Below are 26,604 nucleotides of genomic sequence, written 5' to 3'. Positions count from 1 at the left end.
CCCATCTCAGGTTTACTTTAGCTCTGATATCCTTGAAAGATACCACTAATGACAATCTTTTCTGTCCAATCTTACCACTTCTTATAGTGACCTCTAATGATCCAATCTTTTTCATTCAACCTTACCATTTCTATGTAATATAAAGGGAACTGCCTTCATCATCCATTCAATATATTCACTCAATTTACCCTCATACTACATAGATTTGGTAAAATTGGATGAAAGATTGGAAAATTAGTGGCCATCTTTAGTAATATGAAGGACTACCCAACATATCCATTCAAAGCATGCTCACTCAGTGCACCTATTACATAGAATTAAGGGGCCCATACACCTAACGATTTTCCCGCTGATATACAGCAGATTCGATCACTGCTCAAATCTGCTGTGAAATCATTGCGCAAACGCTGACCGAACGATCAATTTCCATCCAAAATCGATTGCTCCCGTCAATCTGTGTGCGGAAGATTTCGATCCCCAGCGAGTCGAGAGTGCGTCAATAGCAGCGTTCAAATGTCCGACAACACATTACCTGTTCCGCCAGCGCGTGTCCCGTTGTCCCTTCTCCGTGCTGGGCTCTAGCTGGCTCCACTTCTTGTCCCTACAGGAAGTTTATACAGTAGAGCACCCACTACTGTTTAAACTTCCCCAGCAGGAAGTAAATTGAAGCTGGAGCCCAGAGCGGAGAAAAAGACAGAAGTGACCGGGGGACTCGCACCGACCGGGGGGCGCTCCACAGATTGTGAATAGGTTTCATAGTGAAATTGATTCAAAATCTGTTTGCAGCCAATAGATCCCTCTTTGATCAGATTCAATCACGGAGGGATCCATCTGCTGGTCGATCTGGTGGCAATCGACCAGTGTATGGCAGTCAGTTAAGGTGGCCACTAATGATCCAATCTTTTTCATTCAATCTTACCAAATCTATGTAGTATAAAGGTAAATTTAGTGAATATACTGAATGGATACTTCAGGCAGTTACCTAATATTACATAGAAACTGCAAGAATGGAAGAAAAAGATTGGTTCATTAGTGGCCATTATAAGATTGACACAGGCAGCTTATTGCACACACAAAAAAAAGTTTGTATCGTTAATGGGTACAATTAGCCGATGAGCTGAGCACAGGCCCAGCAGCCTCCCATGTGATAGGAAGTCACCGGGCGGCACATGTGAGGGAGACGGGCGTGTATAGTAGGCAGAGGCGCGGTGAAGTATAACTGGGGGCCCCGCTGTTCCCTCCTCCTCCATTCACACCGCCTGCCAGCCCCATCCGCCCCGACCCTATACAAGCCCGCCTGCCACCCCCACCAGCGAGGAGTCCGAGCAGCCCGCCCGCATTCCCCAGCCCCGCCTCGCACCCCGACACTCACACAGGTCCGCTTACCTTAGCTCTGCTCCGGATAAACTTCCACGTGTGCTGCGACCTTACGCCAAATCCCGGTGCACACCAGCAGAGGCCCGGACAAGCTCCTCCCGCCGCTCCTGATTGGCTAGCAATCTGTGACGCACCGGCGTCCCGGCGTGTGTTAGGCCGCTGGAGGAACAAAAGGGGCGTAACCCCCCGGCGCAACAAGGAAGACGCGGGCTTTGTTAGCTAGCGCTGACGCGTGATTGGGTGAAGCGGGAGGCGGGCGTACGAAAAGAACCAATGGAATGAGAGAGCGGGTATACAGCGTGAGAGCGGCGCCTTTTACATATGCGCTGTACAATGTACGTTCCGAGCGGCGATTATCTTATCGGACATCTTCCTCTCAGCTTATATGGCTAAGCCGCCTGGGCGGAGCTATGGTTGGTGGGGGGATTGTCTTTCTCAAGAAGAGATGGTGATTTGGCGCCAACAAAATGTCGTCTCGCTTGCTGACGTAGATGGAGAGCGTGAGATGCAGCTGCCATCTTGTTTGTTGGCACAAGGGACAAAGTGTATATGTTTTGCCTTGATGTTTTGGTACGAAAAACAAAATATTTTAACCACCCGCTAGTTATTTAGCCTTACAAACCGCAGCAACTTTCACATATCACACTCTTTCCATTCATTCACTATAACTTTATTACTACTTGTCAAACCGAAATGCTCTATATACTTTTTTTTTCACCTTTTACTAAGAATTATTTTATTTTATATGCATTTTAAATGGAATAAGAAGAAGATTGAAAGAAAAATCGGTACTTATCCGTTAGCCGGGCGCATCCGACAGGTGGCGCTAATTACTATTCCCCCTCCAGGCCGACATGGATAGTAGGGAAAGATGTAACTCTGGTGGAGTTTTGTCGCCACCTAGAGGATGCGCCCGGCTAACGGATAAGTACCGAAAAATCATATTTTTTTTAGTTTTAAGCCATTATAGTTTTAAAATAAAATGTGTTATTGTAGATAAAATCCACACATTTTATTTTGCCATTTGTCCCGGTTATTACAACATTTCAATTATGTTCGCCGAGGCAGAGGCCAGAGAGGCTCCATCCTCGGTGCATTGTAGGAGGGGGTGCACAACTCACTCAGCTATCATTCCCCTATTGTGTTTGAAACAGAGAGGAATAAGAAAAGGGGATACATGGCAGTGACTGACAGATAACTAGAGATTAAGGTGTTGGGGGTACTTGGGCTCCTCTCAGTCTAATAGCAATCAGTGTGTGACGGCTGGAGTGGGAGGGATGAAGGGGTGCACTTTGGTGTCTCAGCCTTGGGTGCTGGGGAACCTTGTCCAGGCTCTGTAGGTTCGTAGCACAATGTGTGTCAACAAGATTACAGCAGAGTCCCCTTTATCTAGAAATCAGGCAACCAGAAGTGGGGATAACAGGGACTGTGTTTCAACGGGTTTGCAGGTGGTTTTGCTGAGCATTAAAGGGAACCTAAACTGAGAAGGATATGGATTTTTCCTTTTAAATAATACCCGTTGCCTGGCTCTCCTGCTGATCCTGTGTCTCTAATACTATCAGCCACAGCCCCATAGCGCCCAACTGTCCCTCTTTGGGAGGGACACAGTCCCTCTTTGGGAGGGACAGTCCCTCTTTGGGAGCCCTGTCCCTCTTTCCTCCTGATTTGTCCCGCTTTCAGGACTTTGTCCCTCTTTCAGGACTTTGTCCCTCTTTCTATGTAAATATATATATTTATCTACTAAAAAAATGTATGTTGATTGACTCTAAACTTTATTCCCATCCTTTAAATTGATATATTACTAATTTTAAAATGTTAATATGAAGGAAAACGAACCAGGATAGAAAGGACCGGTGTGGTTTGAATTATAAAACAACATATTTTTATTATGAAATCTTTATAGTATGTGCGACTAGGGGTGTGACAGGGGCGTGATCAGGGGTGTGGCAGGGGCGTGATCAGGGTTGTGGCAGGAGCGTGGCTTAAAGGGAAGGTTCAGGGAGGGTGGAGGAAAAATAAAAATCAATTTCCACTTACCTGGGGCTTCCTCCAGCCCGTGGCAGGCAGGAGGTGCCCTCGCCGCCGCTCCGCAGGCTCCCGGTGGCCGACCCGACCTGGCCAGGCCGGCTGCCAGGTCGGGCTCTTCTGCGCTCCAAGTCCTGGTACTTCTGCGTCCCACGCCGGCGCTCTGACGTCAACGGACGCCCGCCGGGCTCTACTGCGCATGCGCAGTAGTTCTGCGCATGCGCAGTACAGCCCGGCGGACGTCCGATGACGTCAGCGCGCCCGCGTGGGACGCAGAAGTACCAGGACTTGGAGCGCAGAAGAGCCCGACCTGGCAGCCGGCCTGGCCAGGTCGGGTCGGCCACCGGAGACCACCGGGAGCCTGCGGAGCGGCGGCGAGGGCACCTCCTGCCTGCCACGGGCTGGAGGAAGCCCCAGGTAAAGGGAAATTGATTTTTATTTTTCCTCCACCCTCCCTGAACCTTTCCTTTAAGTGTCCTTCTTTCTCATCTTAAGAAGTTGGGATGTATGCAGCCCCTCAACAAGCATGCAGATCAGGTGCATTAAGCCGTGATTTGGTTACCCAAATTACCAGCACCCGCTATCTATTGGGCGCCCACATTACGTCTCAATGCCAATATTTCTATAAGCGCTGATGGTGGAGGCCAAACTTCAGGCGCTAGTGGGCGCCCAAATTGCCTGCTTCGAGGTATAGTGTTAATGTTTTCTATATAGTGAATTCAAACACCTTAATACTTCCAAATGGCGTTGTTCAGCACCCGAGCGAGTGGACAGGGTCAGGGGGTGTTCACTGCTCTGGGTGTCGCGTTGCGCATTGTGCTTCATGTGACTCTGATGCTTTCTTCTTCGTAATGAATGGGATCGCAAATGCATCTGGTAACCTTGCAGAGTAACGCAGTGCCCTGCATAACGGCAGCCGCCTGCCTTGCCTGTACTGCAGAGATGGACACAAGGTCTAGGCTGCCCACACACTGCTTAATGTAAACAAACTCATGTTGATAGTACTTTTAAATGGGAGTATGCTTCAGCAGAGCTAGTCAATGAGATGTAAATCCACATGCTTGTATGCAAATTGTGTGTCATTGGAACTGGACCGATGAAAAGCAATAAGTAATGCATTTGATTGGCTTAGCTCCAAGCTGCATACAATGTACATTACCAGAATCATTTGCATCTCTGCTGATGAAAGGTCCAACATCACCCTTTTATAAAGAGAGACCCCTTTTTTAAGGACACCTGGAGTGAGAGGGATATGGAGGCTGCCTCCATATCCCTCCATATGCTTTGAATAATAAACTATTCCCCATCCCCTTCCCGCACTTCTGACACTGTAGTTGCCATTGGCAGGTTTTGGTGTGTCGTATCAATTGTTATGTATAGAGTGCTTGGGGGGGGCAATACAAAACTTGCACTGGGACCCTTAGCTCCTTAACTACGCCACTGGATGTATGCGCTGTCACGTCCACAGCACTGAACCCTCGATTGTGAACCTAGCCTAAGGAATCTTACTACATTCATTTCACAGGCAATCTACAGTATGTTAGAGGTTTAGCAACATTATTACCTAAACTGCAGTATAGTAAAGCCACCACAAGATGTCACCGTCTGTTATGTGAGGCAATGATCTTTAAAGGGATACTGTAGGGGGGGTCGGGGGAAAATGAGCTGAACTTACCCGGGGCTTCTAATGGTCCCCCGCAGACATCCTGTGTTGGCGCAGCCGCTCACCGATGCTCCGGCCCCGCCTCCAGTTCACTTCTGGAATTTCTGACTTTAAAGTCAGAAAACCACTACGCCTGCGTTGCCGTGTCCTCGCTCCCGCTGATGTCACCAGGAGTGTACTGCGCAGACACAGACCATACTGGGCCTGCGCTGTGCGCTCTTGATGACATCAGCGGGATCGAGGACACGGCAACGCAGGCGCAGTGGTTTTCTGACTTTAAAGTCTGAAATTCCAGAAGTGAACCGGAGGCGGGGCTGGAGCATTGGTGAGCGGCTGCGCAGGCACAGGATGTCTGCGGGGGACCATTATAAGCCTCGGGTAAGTTCAACTCATTTTCCCCCGACCCCCCTACAGTATCCCTTTAAGGTATTGTGATTTCCTGTATTCATTCTGTGTTCCTCTCTGTTCTAAGTAAGCTACATTATCTGATTGTGGTGTATGATCTATCTCTGCATGTTTTTCTTCAGTAAAGAGTTCTAACTTGTTATATTGGGTGCCTATCTGCATGTACAGACCACTCTGCTCCATTTTTTATTTTATTTTTTGCAGATTTTGTGATTTTATTTTTTTATTATTATTATTTGTTTATAACATCCCAACTAATCATTTATGTACTTATATACTGTATATTTGTTTTCTTAGTTATTTAAAGGGTTAATCAGTGAGGAGACCTGTACCTACACAGAAGGCTGTTTACCATGAGTACACAGGTGTACAGGACACCACAGGCCTCATAGTTATGGTAAATATGACCTTTGTGTGTTCCTAACAATGCTTATGTTTCCATAGGCTTCTGTTATCCAGCATCAGTGTATGGTATTGTACTTTTAGCCATCAATTAAAGCGGTACACAATTCACTGTTTAAAACTCTTTTAGGGCCCATTCACACTTGCTGATCACAAAACGCTAGCGTTTTGCTATGGCGATATTGTGCGATTTAACACAAAAAAATTGGCATTCACACTTTTTTGCGATCGCGTTTTGTGCTTCTATAGCACTGAAATGCGATCGCCGGAAAATCGCCGGAAAATGGTGCAGGCTACACGTTTGCGTTTAGCGTTTTGGGCGATTTTGCGGGGATTAGCGCAAATCACTAGCGATTTCAAAAGCGCTAGCGTTTGAGCGGTATTGCCGAAATTGCCGGCAAAACGCTCAAGTGTGAATGGGCCCTACGGGCCTTTTCTTCATGTTTTCCACTATGAAACGTGATCCCAATCACAATCAAACCAATTTTCACGAATGTGATTTCGAATGAGTTACTATCTTCAGTATAGACAGCTCAATCTCATCCAAAACGCGTCAGGACGATAATTGCATTTGGGACAAAATCGCAACGCATTCGAAATCGCACTAATGGAAGTGGCTGCTGCCGTTTCCATTAGTTTTACTGTATCCTGCGTTCTGCGATCTGTTAGCGATCAGAGTCAGATCAAAAAACGCAGGGTAGTGGAAAAGGGCCCTTACACTGTTACCGGCGTGTGTCTCCATCAGAAGCATGCAATTCGCATGTCATATCTCGGATACAAAAGTCACATATATGTGTTTTGTAATGCAAATTTGCATGTGCATTTCCATCCTTTTTTTTCTATTTCCCTTTTTCTACAAGGACATCCAGGAAGGAAGCCCCATTGACATTACTGATTGCCAGCTAAAAAATGCGTGCAAAAACACACAAAAATGTGAAAGCAAAAACGCACGTGAAAATAGCATGCAGCGTCCAAAAAATAGTCTAGAGAAACTATTTTCGGCGTCTAGAATAACACTGCTGTCCATTTTTTTCCTGGGTGCGAATTTCGCATGGAATGGACACAGGCATATAGGAATTCGAATTTACAAATTTGTGTGCTAAAAAAAACTCACAAACTCACACCTTGTGAAAACGGCCCTCAGTCTAAAGCTGAATACTCAACACCCGATGGAGGAAGATGGATCCAGCGACGTCCCCCCTCCCGCCGAGTGTTCCACAATCCATCTTCCGGGTTGGCAGGTACGCACGACATCACACGACATGCGCAAACAGGAAGTCAAGCGATCGCGGTACTTTGTGAGGAGTTGGGGATTTCAAAGATCCAATCCGCCGCGATGGTCGTTATTTCCGCGCAATGCTAAACAACTAGCACCTGTACCCACATTTAGAGACGGCCCAAACAGTTCGCTGGCAAACTTGTTTGTGCGAATCTCAGCGGTTCACGTTCGCCGGGGAACGCACGCAATTTTTTTTCAAAAAAGTTTGCGTTCGCATTTTCCCATAGACTTTAATGGTGCCAACTTTAATGGTTAACCCTCCTGGCGGTTTGCAAAAAAATCGCCAGGGGGCAGCAAATCTTTTTTTTTTAATTTTTTTTTTTTTTTCATGTAGCGAGACAAAGTCTCGCTACATGATAGCCGCTGCTCAGCGGCATCCCCCCAGCCCCTCCGATCGCCGCCGGCGATCGGAGATCCGGAGATCCCGTTCAAAGAACGGGATCTCCCGGAGGGCTTCCCCCGTCGCCATGGCGACGGGGCGGGATGACGTCACCGACGTCATCGACGTCGTGACGTCAAAGGGGATTCCGATCCACCCCATAGAGCTGCCTGGCACTGATTGGCCAGGCAGCGCACGGGGTCTGGGGGGGGGGGGGGCGGCTGCGGCGCGGCGGATAGCGGCGGATCGGCGGGTAGCGGCGGCGATCGGGCACTGCACGCAGCTAGCAAAGTGCTAGCTGCGTGCAGCAAAAAAAAAATTATGCAAATCGGCCCAGCGGGGCCTGAGCGGTGCCTTCCGGCGGCTTACCCCGAGCTCAGCTCGGGCTTACCGCCAGGAAGGTTAATAGCTAAGCCCCATTACATGCTATAAACACCAAATTTGCAGGGTATGTAAATAGGGACAGTGGGTAAAAGAGGACTTTTTTTTTTCAAAAAGACCTTATAGTTTTTGAGAAAATCGATTTGAAAATTCTCCTTCTGACCGTGAGAAAATTAAACGCCAGCTGACTTCAGCAGTTAATAGCAAAGCCCCCTTACATAGTAGAAACACCAAATTTGCAGGTTATGTAGAGTGGGACAGTGACCACAAGTTTTTTGAGAAAATCAATTTTAAAAATTTCGTACTGAGTGTGGGAAATGTTCCAACTGCTGCCGACTTTAACGGTTAATAGCAAAGCCCCCTTAAATGCCAGAAACACCAAATTTGCATGGGAATGTTAAGAAGAACAGTGGAAACAATAGGAAAAATTTCAAAAAGACTTTATACTTTTTGAGAAAATTGATTTTAAAATTTCAAAGAAAAATAGTATACATTTAAATGTGTAAATGACAGTTCTTAGGGAAACAATTCCTGACGACTTTAGCAGTTGATAGCAAAGGCCCCTTACATCCTAGCAACACCAAATTTGCAGGATATGATAAAAAGATAGTGGGAAACAATATTTAAAACATTTAAAAAAAAAAAATTTAAACGTAACTTTTTTTTATGTTCAGATAATGGGAAATGTCCCCACAAAAATGACGTGGGGTCCCCCCTCCCGAGCTCTCTGTAACCCCTTGTCCCCAATGCAGGCTGGGATAGCCAGAATGTGGAGCCCTGGCCGCGTGGGGCTTCGCACCCTGAGCTATACCAGCCCGCATGGTCCATTGTGTGGGGGGGCTCCAGGGGAGAGGGGTGGCCAAGCTTTCCCTCCATGGGTGCACCAGGTGCCAGGCTAGGTAAGGGTGACAGGTGAAGGCAGGTGGGAAGAGACAGCAGGACAGTGGGAGCCGGCAAATTTGGTGTTTCTACTATGTAAGGGGGCTTTGCTATTAACCATTAAAGTCGGCGGTGGTTGGAACATTTCCCACAATCAGTACGAGATCTTTAAAATTGATTTTCTCAAAAATTTTAAGGTCTTTTTGAAAAAAAAAATTTTCTCTTGTAGTAACTGACCCCCTCCAAGTGTCAGACCACTTGAAACATCTTTTCCATCACTTTTGTGGTCAAAAACAGTGTTTGTAGTTTTTAAAGTTTGCCTGCCCATTGAATTCTATCACGGTTCGCGCGAACGCAAACTTTTGCGGAAGTTCGCGTTCGAGGTTCGTGAACCCAAAATTGGAGGTTCGAGCCATCTCTACCCACATTGCAAGATCACAGAAGCGCTCGCTCGTTGCTCGAAGCATCACCAGCCATCCGAAAAATAGTCTGGAAAATCACGTAGTGGGCACGGGCCTAAAATCCTTTCTTTACAGCTCTAGTAGCCGTCAAACTGCATCCCTCTGCTCCTAGTCTCTTGCTATGGCAACTCAGTTCATTGCTAGGTCCCTGCCACTAGGTGGAGATGAGAGGATTGTGTCTGAAGGGAATATACGGTAATGCTGCAATTCTGAGCACAGTATTCCATTTCTGAAAATGTAGCATTATTTATGCTTAAAGGGAACGGCCATGCGTACGTTTTTATGCATTCCCGCTGGTGCAGGAAGCTATTGCAGACATCAACAAAAAATGAAACTAGCTGACAGCGGGGGACCAGAGGAGCCATAAGTGACTGCGAGGGCACAGGATGGCTGCAGGGGGCTGGTAGATGCCGCAGGTAAGTAAAACTCATTTTTTTTTAGAGTTAAGGTTCCCTTTAAGAATTTTTCCTATCTCCATATTATATGATCAAATTTAATACCAGTGATTTAGATACCTGAAACCAGAATGTAAAACAGCCGTCTGCTAATCCATGAAAATGTGCCACTCTGCAAAGAAAGAAAGGTTCTATTTGTTGTTATACAAAATCATTGTCAGTACCTTTAGTCACACACAAGTAGCCCTTGCTGGTAACAATGGAGGTGGTTGTGGGAGATTGCTGCTGCTGGAATATAATGTTTACATAAAACACTGAGGTGACTGCAGGGGTCCACATATCCATATTCAGGTAGAACTGGGACTACATAACAAAACATTACAGAGCTTCTAACTCTCCTCACACCATCTGAAAACAAAACTTCACCAAGCATTGACTTTTTACATATGAATGTACTGAGGTGGAGTTCTGTATCCCACCCAGAAGTTCGCTTCTATCTTTGACCCTATACATCTAGCAGACTCAGGGACATAGCTAGAAATCATGGGACCCCATTGTAACATTTTGTAAAAAAAAAAAGCCACCTTTGTACACCACCACCTGCACACACGCACGCGCGCGCACAGACACACACACACACACACATGCCATAATAGCCCCCAACTGTCCCTCTTTGGGGACCCAGTCCCTCTGACCTTTTTCCCTTTGCATTTGTCCCTCTTTCAGGACTCATGTACAAATCTGTGTAAATATATGTATTTTTCTACTGAAAATGTGTTTCATTGACTCTAAACTTTATTCCCGTCCTTTAAATTGATATATTTCTTATTTTAAATTGTTAATATGAAGGAAAATGAACCAGGATAGAAAGGACCAGTGTGGTTTGAATTCTACAATAACATATTTTTCTTATGAAATATTTATGGTATGCAAGGCTAGGGATGTGTCGGGCGTGATTAAGGGTGTGGCAGGGGTGTGGCTTAGGTGTCCCTCTTTCTTATCTGGAAAACTTGGGAGGTATGACACACTATTAGGTAGACTCTCAGTTGGGGTAACCAGCACATAACTTGGAGGCGGGTCATGTGACCAGAAACAGTGCTATAGCTATGAGATACCGAGGAGAGGGTATATCACTGGTGGAGCCTGGAGAGGTGAATTACTTCTCTTCTCTGCTCGCTATGTTGCACCTCAGGGGGCCCGATGTGGGTCTCCATAAGGCGTAGACCACATTTTCTTGCTTGCTGTTGGTGATCTAACAGGCATTTTATGACAAGGTGTGAAAATATCTCCTGGGAGAAGAGTCAGGAGAAAAGGGGCATTTTATAAGGGCCATAGAGGCGCTACAATATGATATCCTCTTTATTGCACTTTCAAAGATGTTACAGACAATCTCTGAGAACATTCATCACATCAATAAACTCTTCAATGGCTCTCGGAGACGGGAACAGCAAATGCACAACCATATGACTGCTGCAGTAGTGTCCTGTCCTGCCAGCTACACACACACACAGCTGAAGCACTTTCATGCTGTATGACAGGAGACTGCCCCCAGGTGGCGCCGATTAAATAGCAAGCAAGAAAATAAAATCATTTTGATAGCACTTTTTCCACCAAGCAGGAAAAAAGGTGCAGGAGCTCTTATGGAAAAGACGGTGTCACTATAGGCGCCTATGATAAAAGCCACATTTAGCAGCATACCAAGGAAATTCGGGCGCAGGGCAGCGGCTGCTAGCGGGCGCATCAGGGCTGCAAATTATACCTTCTTTTCCGCAGAACGACCGGCATGCAATGCCACATTTTAGTTATCCGCAAGGCTTGTCCAAAAATATTTCCCCCTCTTCCCACTTATCGGGCGCCTCCGGGCACCCAAATTTACCTTAGGGTCTTAGGGTTAGGCACCACCAGGGGAGTCTTATGGTTAGGCACCACCAGGGGAGTCTTATGGTTAGGCACCACCAGGGGAGTCTTATGGTTAGGCACCACCAGGTATACCTAGGGAGTTTAACACCCAGCGCTGATTATTTACAGACATCCCCACCCCCAACAACCATTTTTTGTATGGGCTGATTATTTACAGACATCCCCACCCCCAACAACCATTTTTTTTTATGGGCTGATTATCTACAGACATCCCCACCCCCAACAATCATTTTTTTATGGGCTGATTATCTACAGACATCCCCACCCCCAACAACCATTTTTTTTTTATGGGAAGGTTGACGAGTTGGGGCGCTGAGCATGTCGCTACAAATTTTGGGGGATTTTGGGAGTAAAGGAGTCATCAGGATGTTGATAGAGCTAACGCTTATCAACTTATGAAACTCTGTACTCTATACAGTGCTGCAGGAGATGTCAGTGCTCTATAGATACACAATAATAATATTGTAGGACATTAGACTATGACTATGGTATGATTAGATTGTGAGCTCCTCTAAGAACAGTCAGAAAAGGGGGAGGTACGAAAGAGAAGGATGCATAGGAGGTGGGAGGGGATAAAGAGGTAGAGGCACTACAGATGTTGGCTGTCAGCACCTGTATCACTGGCTTCTGCAACAGCAGACTGCCCTGCATTACTGATTTATTACTCTGATCAGGATAAGTAATCAAAAGTCCAGACACTCTGGTATTACAGCAGCCAGTGCACATGGCTACTAATGACAGGCAACCTTTCGAAGCACTTAACACATCCTTCCACCTCGCCTTGCTGATGTCCCAGCTGCAGCACAGCAATCATTCTCTCTACTCACCCTGCTGCTCTGCACATTCACTCACTGCAGGCTGTGTGTAGAGAGCGAGGAGACACATTGCGGCAATTGCCCACGGGACAGGAAGGGGGAGGGGTGCTACATCTAGTGCAGGAAGTAGTACAGTCCCCTGCACTGCCTGTTGCTATTTTCCCAAATGTTGCTCAAACTACAAAAAAATAGTCCCACAGTGGCTGAGCACCACAGCGGCACCCCTAGCCATGGCTACACCCTGTGCTGTGAGCACCTGCTGCCCTATGGTAGGTATGCCACTGCCACCAGGGGAGTCTTAGGGTTAAGCACCACCGGGGGGGGGGGGGGGATTCTTAGGGTTAGGCACCACCAGAGAAGGGTTCTGTGTGAGAGAAGGGATAGGTTTAGCCATAGTAAAATATCGGTAAATATTACAGATAGTTACTATAAAAATTAAGTAGTAGAATATAGCTAACTTTAGCGATATTTTACTAGCTGCAGTTCCCTGCGCCCTTTTTCCAGGGGCATTTCTATCATGTATGCCTTTTTCTACCCCTATGGAGTATATACCACCTGAACCCTCCCCATGCTTATAACCCCACAACCACCCCCTCCCATGCTAACACTAATGTTTTGCTTTGGCGTTGCTAAATGTATTTCGTCCTACCAATAAAGCTTTTTGGATTGGATTGGAAGATTGTGGCCCCAGACAGTAATCACTTTTCACGGGATCAGTCATTGCTTTGTCAGTTCCCGTGCTGACCCCTTCCAATCAAGGGAAACTGAGCATCCACTTCTAGAACTGGCTTTATACAAGGAAAGCTACAATCAGTGCTGTGTAAACTTTATTTTCCTATCCATATCCCAAAAAAAGCTTTATTGGCAGGACCAAATACATTTAGCCAAAGCAAAACAATAGCATTAGCATGGGAGGCGGTGGTTGTGGAAATAAGGGAAGGGTAAGGGTATACTGGGTATACATTTATAAGGGACAGTATTGGGGGATATAAGAGACAGTATTGAGGGCTGGGATATATAGCCCATAGGGGTGAGGAGGGTATAGTGGGCAGTGTAAGGGGTAGAGTCTGTGGGTAATCTGTTCCTCTCTGTTGGCGGCTGGTAGCGACGTATCGGACCACTATTTGCAATCTAGTCAAATCTGAATGTTCTAAACTAAGCATAAGATAAAAAAAAAATCCATTCAGAGGTCACCTGTGATGAAAACAGTATATCATCATGTTCAGTGATCCAGAGATACTGGTTTCTATAACATTATTATACAAACTCAGACAGCTTGTTCTAATCGCAATATAAACTCCACCCTTTTATAAATAGGCCAGTGTGTACATTGTTTAAGTCTGTGATGTGTCGGGAACAGGGGCGTAACAATGGACCCTGCAAGGGATACAGCCACAGGGGGGCCCAGAAGCCACAGGAGGCCCTGTGGGGTGAGAAGTTTATTTTCCCAATCCCGAGAGACTGACAACTAAGGGCACAGACAGAAAAAACTTTCAGCTCTCTGCACACTTGTTCTAATGACGGCATCTAATGACTGATAAGGAATCATACAAAGTTTTGTAGACAAAGATTTGTAGTCAGCCCCTATTCAGTGTTCCGCAGGGTCTTGTGTACATCGCTGTTCTACCCCCAGCCTTTCTACCCCTCCCCAAGTGCTCTGTACTGTGGTGATGCTGGAGAAGTCTGCAGAGCCAGTTCTGCTCCATCAGAGATGGACAGAGTGAGTGTAATAAGCTGAGGCTGGCAGCACACGTTTTCTGTATGCGTGAAAAATTTCGCGTTTTATCACAGAAGCTAATGTAATTGATAGAGAAAATGCGTGCAGTGCTTCACTGCTGTCTGTTTTTATCTGCATGGGGAAAACACATTCAAGTGTGCACTAGCCTATTGAATAACATTAGTTCTCAGTTTACCTGTGCAGAAAGCAAAGGGTGGGGGAAGGGGTCCCATCCAAAGTTTTGCAGGGAGGCCCAGTGATTTCTAGTTACGCCCCTGGCCGGGAAGAAATTAAAGTGATGGTATCTTTGCTGACTTACAGTGTATATATGCCCATTTGTCCTCAGTTCAACCCTCCCCCTTTTCTACACACACGCCCATGCGCATACACACACATAAACACGCACGCACACACTTATACACACACACACACATAAACACGCACGCGCACGCACACACTTATACACATACACACATAAACACGCACGCGCACACACACACTTATACACATACACACATAAACACGCACGCGCACACACACACTTATACACATACACACATAAACACGCACGCGCACACTTATACACACACACACACATAAACACGCACGCACACACTTATACACATACACACATAAACACGCACGCGCACACACACACTTATACACATACACACATAAACACGCACGCGCACACACACACTTATACACATACACACATAAACACGCACGCACACACTTATACACATACACACATAAACACGCACGCACACACTTATACACATACACACATAAACACGCACGTGCACACACACACTTATACACATACACACATAAACACGCACGCGCACACACACACTTATACACATACACACATAAACACGCACGCACACACTTATACACACACACACATAAACACGCACGCGCACGCACACACTTATACACACACACACATAAACACGCACGCGCACACTTATACACACACACATAAACACGCACGCGCACGCACACACTTATACACATACACACATAAACACGCACGCGCACACACACACTTATACACATACACACATAAACACGCACACGCACACACACACTTATACACATACACACACTTATACACATACACACATAAACACCCACGCACACACTTATACACACACACACATAAACACGCACGCGCACACACACACTTATACACATACACACATAAACACGCACGCGCACACACACACTTATACACATACACACATAAACACGCACGCGCACGCACACACTTCTACACACACACACATAAACACGCACGCGCACGCACACACTTATACACACACACACATAAACACGCACGCGCACACACACACTTATACACACACACACATAAACACGCACGCGCACACACACACTTATACACATACACACATAAACGCGCACGCACACACTTATACACATACACACATAAACACGCACGCACACACTTATACACACACACACATAAACACGCACGCGCACGCACACACTTATACACATACACACATAAACACGCACGCGCACACACACACTTATACACATACACACATAAACACGCACGCACACACTTATACACATACACACATAAACACGCACGCGCACACACACACTTATACACATACACACATAAACGCGCACACACACACTTATACACATACACACATAAACACGCACGCGCACGCACACACTTATACACACACACACATAAACACGCACGCACACACTTATACACACACACACATAAACACGCACGCACACACTTATACACACACACACATAAACACGCACGCGCACGCACACACACAGTTATACACATACACACATAAACACGCACGCGCACACATACACACATAAACACGCACACACACACTTACACACACACTTTACCATTTACTAATATAAATGGAACATAAACTGTTGCAGGCTGAATGTAACTTTAAAGTTAAGTAATGCCGAAAGGATGTGAACAGCATGTCTAAAGCTAAGTACACATTTGCAATTTTTATTGCGTGGCATGGATCGCGGCTTGATTCCTTGGGTGATAGACCGTGGCCCAGGTCTATACAGCTAGCCTACACGTTGCTATGGAGGGGGTCAGAGGGACAATGAGTACACACAATGGTGCAGCTGCCCGCTGGGAGAACAATGCAATCAGGGGATGTCAGGATCGCTGGATCTTTAGGCAATGTCGAGCAGCCACTGTAAACACACTACATGCATTCACAATCATCTGCTGAGGCAGTCTTCATCAGCCGCCTCGGCTTAACTAGTTAACAAGTGAGGGGTTTTTCCCCTTTAGGCCCGAGCAATTTTCACTGTTCAGCACTCCTCCCTTTCTTTTGCCAATAACTTTATCACTACTAATAACAACAAAATGATCTATACCTTGTTTTTTCATCACCAATTAGGCTTTCTTTGGGTGGTACATTGTGCTAAGAATTATTTTATTCTAAATGCATTTTAACTGGAAAAATATGAGAAAAAATAGAAAAACAATATTTTTTCTCAGTTTTCAGCCATTATAGTTTTAAAATAATACATGCTACTGTAATTAAAATCCACATAATCCATGTCTATTTGCCCATTTGTCCCAGCTATTACACCGATTAAATTATGTCCCTATCACAATGTATATGTATGTAGGAACAATGTTTTATTTGGAAATGAAGGTGTATTATTTCAGTTTTGCGTCCATCACTAATTATAAGTATTTTTTTTTTTTTTGCAAAAAACAGTAATATACACTCTTGACATACACATTAAAAAAAGTTTAGTCCCTAATTTTACTATTTATGTATTTATTTATTTTTAAATGTGACTTTTTTTATTTTTTTTTAAATAAAAGGTTTTATTTGGGTAACTATGGGAGAGGAGGTAAGGAGTTACCAATCAATGCTATTTTAAATGTACAGTATTTACAATAGCATTGAAGTTTTAAGGTGTAATTTTACATTTTGGCCACTAGATGTCTCCTACACTTTATTTAGATTTAACTTTAGATGGCATACACGCGTTACAGGAGGTAACACGTGTACGCAATACATAGATTTTTGTCAATGAATGCCGGCATCTCATTGATGCTGGTATTCATTGACATCAGACGCTTAGATCAGTGAATGTGTTCCCGTTTACTGATCTGTATACTAACGGATTTTCAATGAGAACGGCGCGTGGGAGCCGACGGGAGCACCCTCCACATCGATCGCGGAAATAGACTAATATCTACATACCTGGGACTCAGATGAAGTCCTGCGGGATGTAGATGTACCGCCTGCGGTGCAGTAAATAGTTAATCCAGTGTGTGCATAGCCTGTCTCTATTGACTGACTCAGGACCAGTTAACCACATCCTGGTTCAGAGGTAGCCCCAGAGAGGGTAGACAGCAGACTCTGTCACAGGCCTCCTAGTGGCTGAACTGCTTAATGCCTCCCAATCTGTTTTAATGCATAGATAATCCAATATTGTGGATTCAATCGATTCGCTGAAACCACTGGAATTGGACAAACAGACAGGCCAGGAGGGATCTTGCGAGCAACACAAACACTTTGAGACATAATATTACAGGTAGCTGCCACCACCTCTGTAGAAGGACAGAGGACCTGCTCTAACTATTCTAAACCTGTAAATGAAATTGTTAAAACGCTCTAGTCTGACTAAACACAATACTCAGTCAGTAAATTGGGCACCATCAAAAGACAGAGCCTAAATTACAGTAAAAACTGCGTAATTTGGCCGCCAGTAATAGCAGTATTAATGTTGCCAGGACTTTTGCAGGAGCAGGTGAGACGTTTTTTGGCTTTAACCTGCGCCTAAATTTCCCGGCGCCTTAAAGGACCACTATTGCGTAAAATAGTAAAAACACCTTTATAAAATGTACATTTCTCCTAGAGTAAAATTAGCTGTAAATTACTTTACTCCTATGTTCCTGTCACTTACAGTAGGTAGTAGAACTCTGACAGAACTGACAGGTTTTGAGGTAGCACATCTTCACATGGGTGATTCTCAGAGGTTTCTTTATTTTTAAAAGCTTACTGAATGACAGTTGTGCAGTCCAACTGCTAGGATAGCATTCAAACAGGAGTGTGGGTGGGTTGCATCTTTGTATAGATCCTTTTCAGGGAGTGCTTTTGTAGAGAAGAAATGAAATACTGAGAATCCCCCATGAAGAGATGGACTAGTCAGAAATCAGTCAGTTCCATCAGATTTATACTTACTACTGTAAGTGACAAGCAGGCATGGTCGCAGTCAGCCAACTTCGCTACGCTGGAACTACGTGTAGTTTTACGCAATTATGCTTCGCCAAACTACGGCTTCGAAATCAAATATTCGCTTTGTATGCATTTCGTAGACTACGTGTTAAAATACGCAATTAGGCGTAGTGGGAAGCGTAGTGTATGCAGATGCTTATGCCCGTATGCAGAAAATGTTATGCATTAATTCCTCTTTAATTGCTTATACCGGGAACTCTTCTATGCGTACATTCCCCTTTCCAATGCGTAAATTTGTAAGCATGCAATCACACGCGGAAAATGTGCCGCAAGTAACGCATTCCTAGTTCACTACGCAATAAGCTACGCGTAGCGGTAGTTCGTTACGCGGAAATTCGTAAGAGTAGTTTTGAAACTTCACATACGAACTACAATGCGTAGATGCGAACTACCAGGGGCGTAGCAATAGGGGGTGCAGCGGGAGCTACCGCATCGGGGCCCTTGGGCCAGAGGGGCCCCAAATGGCCCTCCCTCAACTACAGTATTAGCTCTATATTGGTCCTGTGCTCATAATAATCATTTATATATATACTTTGAATAGTGGTAATCATTAACAAACTATTCCCCATCCCCTTCTTGTACCTCTGACATTGTAGTTGCCATTGGCAGCTTTTAGTGCGCCGTTTCAATTGCTATGTATAGAGTGCATGGGGGGCCCCATTGTAAGACTTGCATCGGGGCCCACAGCTCCTTAGCTACGCCACTGTGAACTACGATGCGTAAATTCGCACTGGCATAGTTTCTGCTCATCCCTGGTGACAAGTAACATGGGAGAAAAGTCATTTATAGCACATTTTACTCTGGAATAACCTACTTCTTATTTGTATGTCTTTACATGTAATTTAAAGTTTTAAAATTTTTCATGATAGTGGTCCTTTAATTACATGTATGCCTCTCAAGGAGAGCGAGGCAGGGGGACGGTAAAAAACTAAGCAAGGAATTTGGAAAAGGACTTTTGGAACAGAGATCAGAGATGTTACACACACTGATTACATTATTTTTATTTATAAGACCATAATCATGTACATAAAAATCTACAAAGATACCTCATTTATAAGACTCATAAATGATAAGCTTTCTTTTTCTCACGCTGGCTCCCTGTGATGGAGCTGCACACATGTTTGCCAGAAACAGCCGCTTTTTGTTACTGAATATAGAAATTCCCCCGTCCCAACCAGAGGGGATGATATGAAGACACAAAAGGGTGTGTACACCAATAATAGAGTTCCTTGTTGTGCAGACCCTCCTCTCTAATCCCCCCCATCACAGCACTCTAGAATTACAGGCACACATCTCAGCACAGGCACTGGGCACACTGTGACCTGAACCATCTCTGATGACAATTACACGCTCACAGCTTGCTATGCTGCACTAACCATCCACAGGAAATGCAGGGAGGGACCAGCAAAGAGGGACCGACACTGTTTGTGTCACACACACCATGTTATCCTGTGTGCGGCTGAAGGGCGGCAGTGGTGACACTGTGACACCCTGACTGTGCGTGTCACTTATCCCTTGTCAAATAATGCCACACACCCCGACAGAGGAGCAGGATGCAGAGGTACAGGTGTCTGGGGCACTGGGAAAGTCTGTCTCACTTTCATTGGCTAATTTTTGTTTTGCATAGCTGGCTTTTTTGGTGCTTTTTAGCCCCTTACACACTCCTAGGAGTTCTGGTTCACCATGAGCTTGCTGGGCAATCTGTGACTTTTTATTGTATTGTAGCATTTCACTTTGCTGTCTACGTAACTTTTTATGCTATAAGCATCCTCTTTTCTGTGTTGTGTGATTGCTGTGTTTCTGTCATATGGTAATGTTATATATTGACCTAGGATCTACGATTTAGCTTCATCTTTGGCTCAAGCCACCTGTTTGGCATCCTGTCTTTCATTTCTTTATATATTTTTTGTGTTCTGCTGTTACTTATTATTACCACCTGCTTATCGCTGCTGCTTGCATTCGATACACCCTCTTTCTGCTTTATGCGGTTTATTTAGAAAGACAGGAGGCATTGTGTACGACATTCTGTGACCCACAACAATCACTCAGGGATTATCTTTTGATGTGACTTCTGTGAAGCGTTCTGATTGGCTGTTGAGGGATACTGGATTCTGCACAACATCAATAGCCTGTGCACTGCTTTCTCATAAAAGGTAGCTGCGTTTACCATATATAGTTTTAATGCTGACGTATTGAAAACCAGGAAATAGAAAACTATCTGCAGAAATGACTAAATCAGGTTGCGTTTTATGAAAACTCTTTATGTAGCGAATCCATAAAACCTCCTGAACAAAAACAGTATTCCAACTATTGTTTGGAGCAGCCTGTGTGACCTCCCCAGAACCCTAACCCCCCTCGCCTCCCCCCATCCCAAACACCACCTGTCATCTCATAGAAATGAGAGAGTCATTTTATATGCATGGAATGTCCCTAGCTGTGTACATATTCATAATAATTCTGTAATCTAGTCCAGAACTGGTTTGTACATTATGAATTAGTTCTGCGTGTAAGCGTGTTTGTGTCCAGTGAAAAATGTTCCTTACTAGGTTTGATATTTTATATTATTATTATTATTATCATATATTTAAAGTGAAAAAAAAGCAAAGGAGTAAAGGTTCGTATACACGTCCGATAAAGATCGTTCGTTACGAACAATTCGTGACGTTTACACGATATTCAAATTAGACCGAAAAGATCGTTCGTAATGAACGATTGTGTACACACGTGAACGATATAAGTATAAAGTACTGAACGACGAACGATAAAAAAATGCGTGCGCAAACGGAAGTGACGTTATGACAGGCAATAAGAACATGCGTACTACTCCACAGATAATCATTATCGGACGATCTTTGTACACACTGCAACGATTGAACGATTATCTTTCGAAAAAATCCGCCGGGTTGGATCGGTCGGATTGAACGATAACGGTCGTTATCGTCCAAAAAAACGATCGTTGAAAAATAATTTGGAACGCACGATTATCGGTCCGATTGTCGTTATCGTTCGTTTTTGAACGATCGTTATCGTACGTGTGTACTCAGCTTTAGGCTCATACACACATCAGACCATAGTCTTTGGAAAATGAAAGATCACAGACCAATTTTACTCCCTTCCATGAGGTATGAGAGCCATACCTACACAGTCTATTCTATGGAGCTGAACTCCACATCAGACAGAAATCTTTGCAAGATGCTGCACACACAGATGCTGTACACATTCAAAAGATCAGTATCTGCAAAAGATCTGTTCCTGCAAAAGATCTGTTCCTGCCAAAGATCCGTTCCTGCAAATTGCATTCATGGTCTATGAGATCTGCAGATCCTCATACACACCTTGTTTAACAGACATTCATCTGCAGATCAGATCCACCAGGATGGATTTTCAGATCTGCAGATGATTGTCTGATCTACAGATGAATGTCAGTTAAACAAGGTGTGTATGATGATCTGCAGATCTTATAGGCTATGAATGCAATTTGCAGGAACAGATCTTTTGCAGATACTGATCTTTTGTGTCTCTACAGCATCTTTGTGTGCAGCATCTTGCAAAGATTTCTGTCTGATGGGGAGTTCAGCTCCATAGAAAAGACTGTGTAGAGTATGGCTCTCATACTACATGAAGGGTGGTAAGGTTGGTCTGTGATCTTTCATTTTCCAAAGACTATGGTCTGATGTGTGTATGAGCCTTTAGTAACTCCATTTGTGCATTGCTGATTTTCTACTTAAATTGGATTGGGAGGTGGAGCGTTCAAGATTATTGTTACAAGATAAAAGGGCAAATACACCTGTCATTCCTCTCTGCTAACTATAATTAAGAGCTGAATTATGTGCTAATATTCCACCGGACACAGCAAGGCCCCACTGCTGTGTCTCCATAACTTTATGATATACTTTAAAGTGGACCTGAACTCTTGCACAGGACAGAAGGAAAAGATAGAGAAAGGCACCCTGTATGTGTTTAGAGAGTTAAGCCTGCCTAATTCTCCCTCATTTGTGACTAATCCCAACTATACTTTGATCTCTCAGCTGTGTCAGCTGGCTGACTCGGCAGAGCAGCTAATTTGTAAACACAGGATGTAAACCCTATGTCTGCTTCCATGAAAGCAGGAAGAAGACACACTTTCTTTAAAGGTTATTATGCTGTTGCGTATCTTTTAGAGCAGAGAGGAAGTTCTGAGTTAGACTTTCATAGTGGGCTGTACACCATTCAGCCACAACTTTAAAGCCACCTGCCTTATATTGCATAGCTCCTCTTTTTGGCCACCAGTACAAATCTAACCCAGCGAGCCATGGACTTTACAAAATCTCCGAGGGTGTCTTGTGGTGTCTTCAGGGCTGGTTCTAGACTTTTTGCCACCTGAAGCAATACATTGTGACCCCCCCCCCCCCCACACACACACACACACACACACACACACACACACACACTCTTTTCGATGTTTGTGCGCAAAGCCGGACCGGGGAGGAGAACACATTGGTCTGTGCATTGCAGGCACTGGCACTATGCCTACCTCCCTCTGCTTCCTCCAAGACTGCATCTCCTCCCTGCTGGCCTGCAGCATCCCTGCTCTGATCCCCAGGATGCCCGGTATGTGCCGCACCCTCGCCGCATTGCTCACCTGCTCTCAACAGATTAGCAATGGCATCACCAGCCACACGTGAAGTCCTGCTTCCTCTCTGACTACAGCAGTGCCTCATGTGACCTGGCAGCATGTACTGTAAGAGGTCACACAAGGCACCACTGTAGCCATGGATACAGGACACTAGATGGACAGATGGAGATCCCATTGCTGGTACGCCAGACCACAGAGATCAGGTGAATGAAGCGACCCCCATTTAGGGAAAGAGAGACGGGGAGTGCGAGGGGGGGGGGGGTGACATTTGGGGAGGGGAGCCGCCCTCGGCCGCCCTCTAATTGTTGCCGCCCTGAAGCACGTGGTCCACATTGATTCATGGAAGAACCAAACTTGGGCGTCTGGCACCAAGACGTTAGCTGCTGATCCATAAAGTCCCGTACGTTGTTAAGTGAAGACTCCATAGAGTAGACTTGCTTATCCAGGACATCCAACTGAGCGAACATTGAAAAAGGGTGCCGCATGAATTTGGGCACCAGGGATAGCAGCTCTTCGAATATTGGTAAAATTACCAATATTCTTCTATTGCTCTCTAGCTAATTCCAACAGCAAAATATCGCTATTTTACTATCCCCTAACCTGACTCTATTCCACCTTGAACCCTCCCCTAAGATACCTAGCCCTAGCCGACTTCCTGTGCTGGAATCAACACCTTCACTGCTAAAAACTAAAAACTCCCTCCACTAATATCCATGCTGCCTAATTGCGATAATTATTGCGTTCCACTTGCCCCCATTACCTGCTTTGTCCCACAAATATTTTGTACTGACTTCACAACTCTCAGTAAACACTCTGCAGACCTACACCTGGCAGGACTAAAGATGTTACCATCTGTGATAAATGTCAGAATGTAAATCAGGGAGAGGAAAGACGTTATGAGCAATGAGCAAACACTGACTAAATAATCTATCAATGAATATTGTAAAAAAAAAAAAAAATGCAATATAATGCATGACATTATTTTCACTACATCTCCTCTTTAAAGGACAGCTGTAATGAGAGGGATATGGAGGCTGCTATATTTATTTCCTTTTAAGCCCGGCTGTCCTGCTGATCCTCTGCCTCTAATACTTTTAGTCATAGACCCTGAACAAGCATGCAGCAGATCAGGGGCCTGATTCACAAAGCGGTGCAAACTTTTTCGCGGACTTTTGCGCGCGCAAAAGTCCGCGATCGCGCAACTCGCGGCAAATTACGCGCGCAAAAGTCCGCGAAAAAGTTTGCACCGCTTTGTGAATCAGGCCCCAGGTGTTTCTGGCATTATTGTCAGATCTGACAAGATTAACCTGCTTGCTTGTTTCTGGTGTTATTCAAACACCACTGCAGCAAATAGAGCAGCAGGGCTGCCAAGCAACTGGTATTGTTTAACAGGAAATAAATATTGCAACCTCTATATTCTTTTCACTTCAGTTCCTCTTTAAGTTCTTCAGCAGTATATGCAACAGTAGGCAGACAGGCTGGCCTTTTCTGTACATGGGCATCGGTGAGCATCGGGTACACGTAACTCTGTCACCAGTTTCCTTGTTGTCCTTCCTTGAACCCCTTCTGGTAGCTACTAACCACTGCCTGGGGGGAACACGTTTCAGAGATGCTCTAATGCAGTCATCTAGACATCACAGTTTGGACCTTGTCAAAATCACTTATGCCGGGAATACACGATACAGGGCGATTGTTTTGCGGTTTTGGTTTTTGACCCTGCATATTTAGGCATGCGAAAGCAAATGCATATTTGCATGAGCAATGTCTCGTGATTAGCCAATAGGCCAAATTTGCAAAGCCAGATTTGTCAGGTTCACTTGGTTGATGCACACATTTCCTCTCTGGTGTAATTAGCAATACACGATACGTTTGTACCGCTCGATTATGACGCCGGATCGATTCCCAGCTCAACCCAGCGGGCGATTCTCTTATCTTCTGCTCGTTTACCTTATCGTTTTCCATTATCGAGAGCAGAATTGATTCAGCGGGTGATGGGACATGTCGGAAATTATCAATCGAGCCATCTAATGGCTCAATCGAGCGCTACAAACGTACCGTGTATTCCCAGCATTAGATTCTTATGCTTGCCAGTTTCCTTGCTTCCAACACCAGGCCTTGACAGCAGCCATCATAATGAAGTGATCTATAACAGGCACTTCACCTGGCAGTTGTTTTAATGATGGGGCTGATCGGTGATTATTGGACCCAAGGCTGGAATTTAGTAGTGGTCCTCTAGGTGTGGCTTGATTGCATACTGGTTAAAGTGGACCTGAACTCTTGCACAGGACAGAAGGGAAACAAATAGAAATGCACCCTGTATGTATTTAGAGAGTTTAGCCTGTCTAATCCCGCCCCTCCCGATTAGGACCAAGTTTTAATTTGATCCCTCAGCCCTGTCAGCTGACTGCTGCGGGAGAGACCCAATTTGTAAGCACAGGATGATAAAAATATGCCTGCGTCCATGAAAGCATGAAGGTTTATTGTAGGATTTGTATCAGCTGTAACAAAGAAATGTTTTTCTTTAAAGTTTATTATGCTGTTGCTTATCTTTTAGAGCAGAGAGGAAGTTCTGAGTTCAGGTCCGCTTTACAGGCTCTGCCTCTGACACAGAAGACCTGGGTTTACATCTTTTCTCTTCCTGTTCAAAAATCCAGCACGTATTCAGTAAGGAGTCCTTGGGCTAGACTCCCTAACACTGCTACTGCCTACCGAGTGCGCTCTAGTGGCTGTAGCTTTAGTCCACCAGGAGAAAAGCAAATGCTATTTGTCTTGTCTTGTCTAACTACACAAATGCAACCCAGGTGGGGTAGATTCTAGTATAGCCATGTGCAGAAAGCATAACACTGTGATAAACAGTGCTAAAAGGGCAGCACTGAGATGCTGTGAAGTGTGAACTCATTCTAGTACATAAACAAAAGCAGACCTCACATGAAGCCTTCAATAATAATCTCCTACTGTAAGTGACAACCAGACATGCCAAAACCTGCTGTAAAATTCACCTGTCTCTCCATCCATTCATTAGCTTATCAATTCTCTTATCCTTGCTATGCTGGTCACACACACAGGGATCTAGTAGCATGGTCCAATATATTTCATCTGATCTGAATTGATCATATTGGTAAGAAGTTTTGAATAAGAATGATACCATTTATTGTATAACTTAAAAGAATAAGAGTAAGCTTTCGGCTATTCCACCCGAATCCTGTATGCTGACAAGATGTTAAAGCAACATCAAAAGGGGATACTGTATATACTCGCATATAAGCCGACCCGTGTATAAGCCAAAGTACCCACTTTTCCATAAGAAAACAGGAAAAAGTGATTGACTGGTGTATAAGCCCCCTCCCCAGTATAACCCTCACCACAGTAGCCAGATGTTGACCCAGTGCAAGTCACCCCCCCTTCCCATAGTCAGATGTGCCCCAAGGATGACACAGCTGTGTCTCAAGACGTCACACAGGAATAATTCCCAATCACTGCACTCCTGAAAGGTTGCTGGCACGCTCTGCTCCACATGCCGGGGGACACAGGTAGTCTTGAGCAGCACACTCTGCACACCATGTTTCAGTGATTGGGAGCACGGACACAGCAGGGAGCCA

General features: G+C 44.9%; 2 protein-coding genes across 4 annotated transcripts in view; one reads left to right on the top strand and one right to left on the bottom strand.

Moving 5' to 3' along the window:
• Nucleotides 1-1,551, bottom strand: part of LOC137562802 (ATP-dependent RNA helicase DDX39A) — a 29,904-nt gene extending 28,353 nt beyond the window's left edge. The window contains exon 1 of the mRNA XM_068274507.1: nt 1,387-1,551. The gene's annotated coding sequence lies outside the window, so the exon portion shown is untranslated. The remainder of the gene's footprint in view (nt 1-1,386) is intronic.
• Nucleotides 1,552-1,646: 95 nt separating this feature from the next.
• LOC137562799 (serine/threonine-protein kinase N1-like) overlaps nt 1,647-26,604 on the top strand; it is a 157,549-nt gene continuing 132,591 nt past the window's right edge. The window contains exons 1-2 of one of the 3 annotated variants that reach the window (XM_068274498.1): nt 1,647-1,947; nt 5,768-5,867. In XM_068274498.1, the coding sequence (XP_068130599.1) occupies nt 5,865-5,867 (3 nt within the window). In that variant the 5' untranslated portion in view covers nt 1,647-1,947; nt 5,768-5,864. Of the gene's footprint in view, nt 1,948-5,767; nt 5,868-19,663; nt 19,952-26,604 lie in introns of those variants that run through there. The other 2 variants (XM_068274499.1, XM_068274497.1) reach the window with 2 other exon arrangements.

This window comes from Hyperolius riggenbachi, chromosome 3, assembly GCF_040937935.1.
Source record: "Hyperolius riggenbachi isolate aHypRig1 chromosome 3, aHypRig1.pri, whole genome shotgun sequence".
NCBI lineage: Eukaryota > Metazoa > Chordata > Amphibia > Anura > Hyperoliidae > Hyperolius > Hyperolius riggenbachi.
Note: the sequence above shows the minus strand (reverse complement) of the source record. Positions and strands in the feature narration are given on the sequence as shown.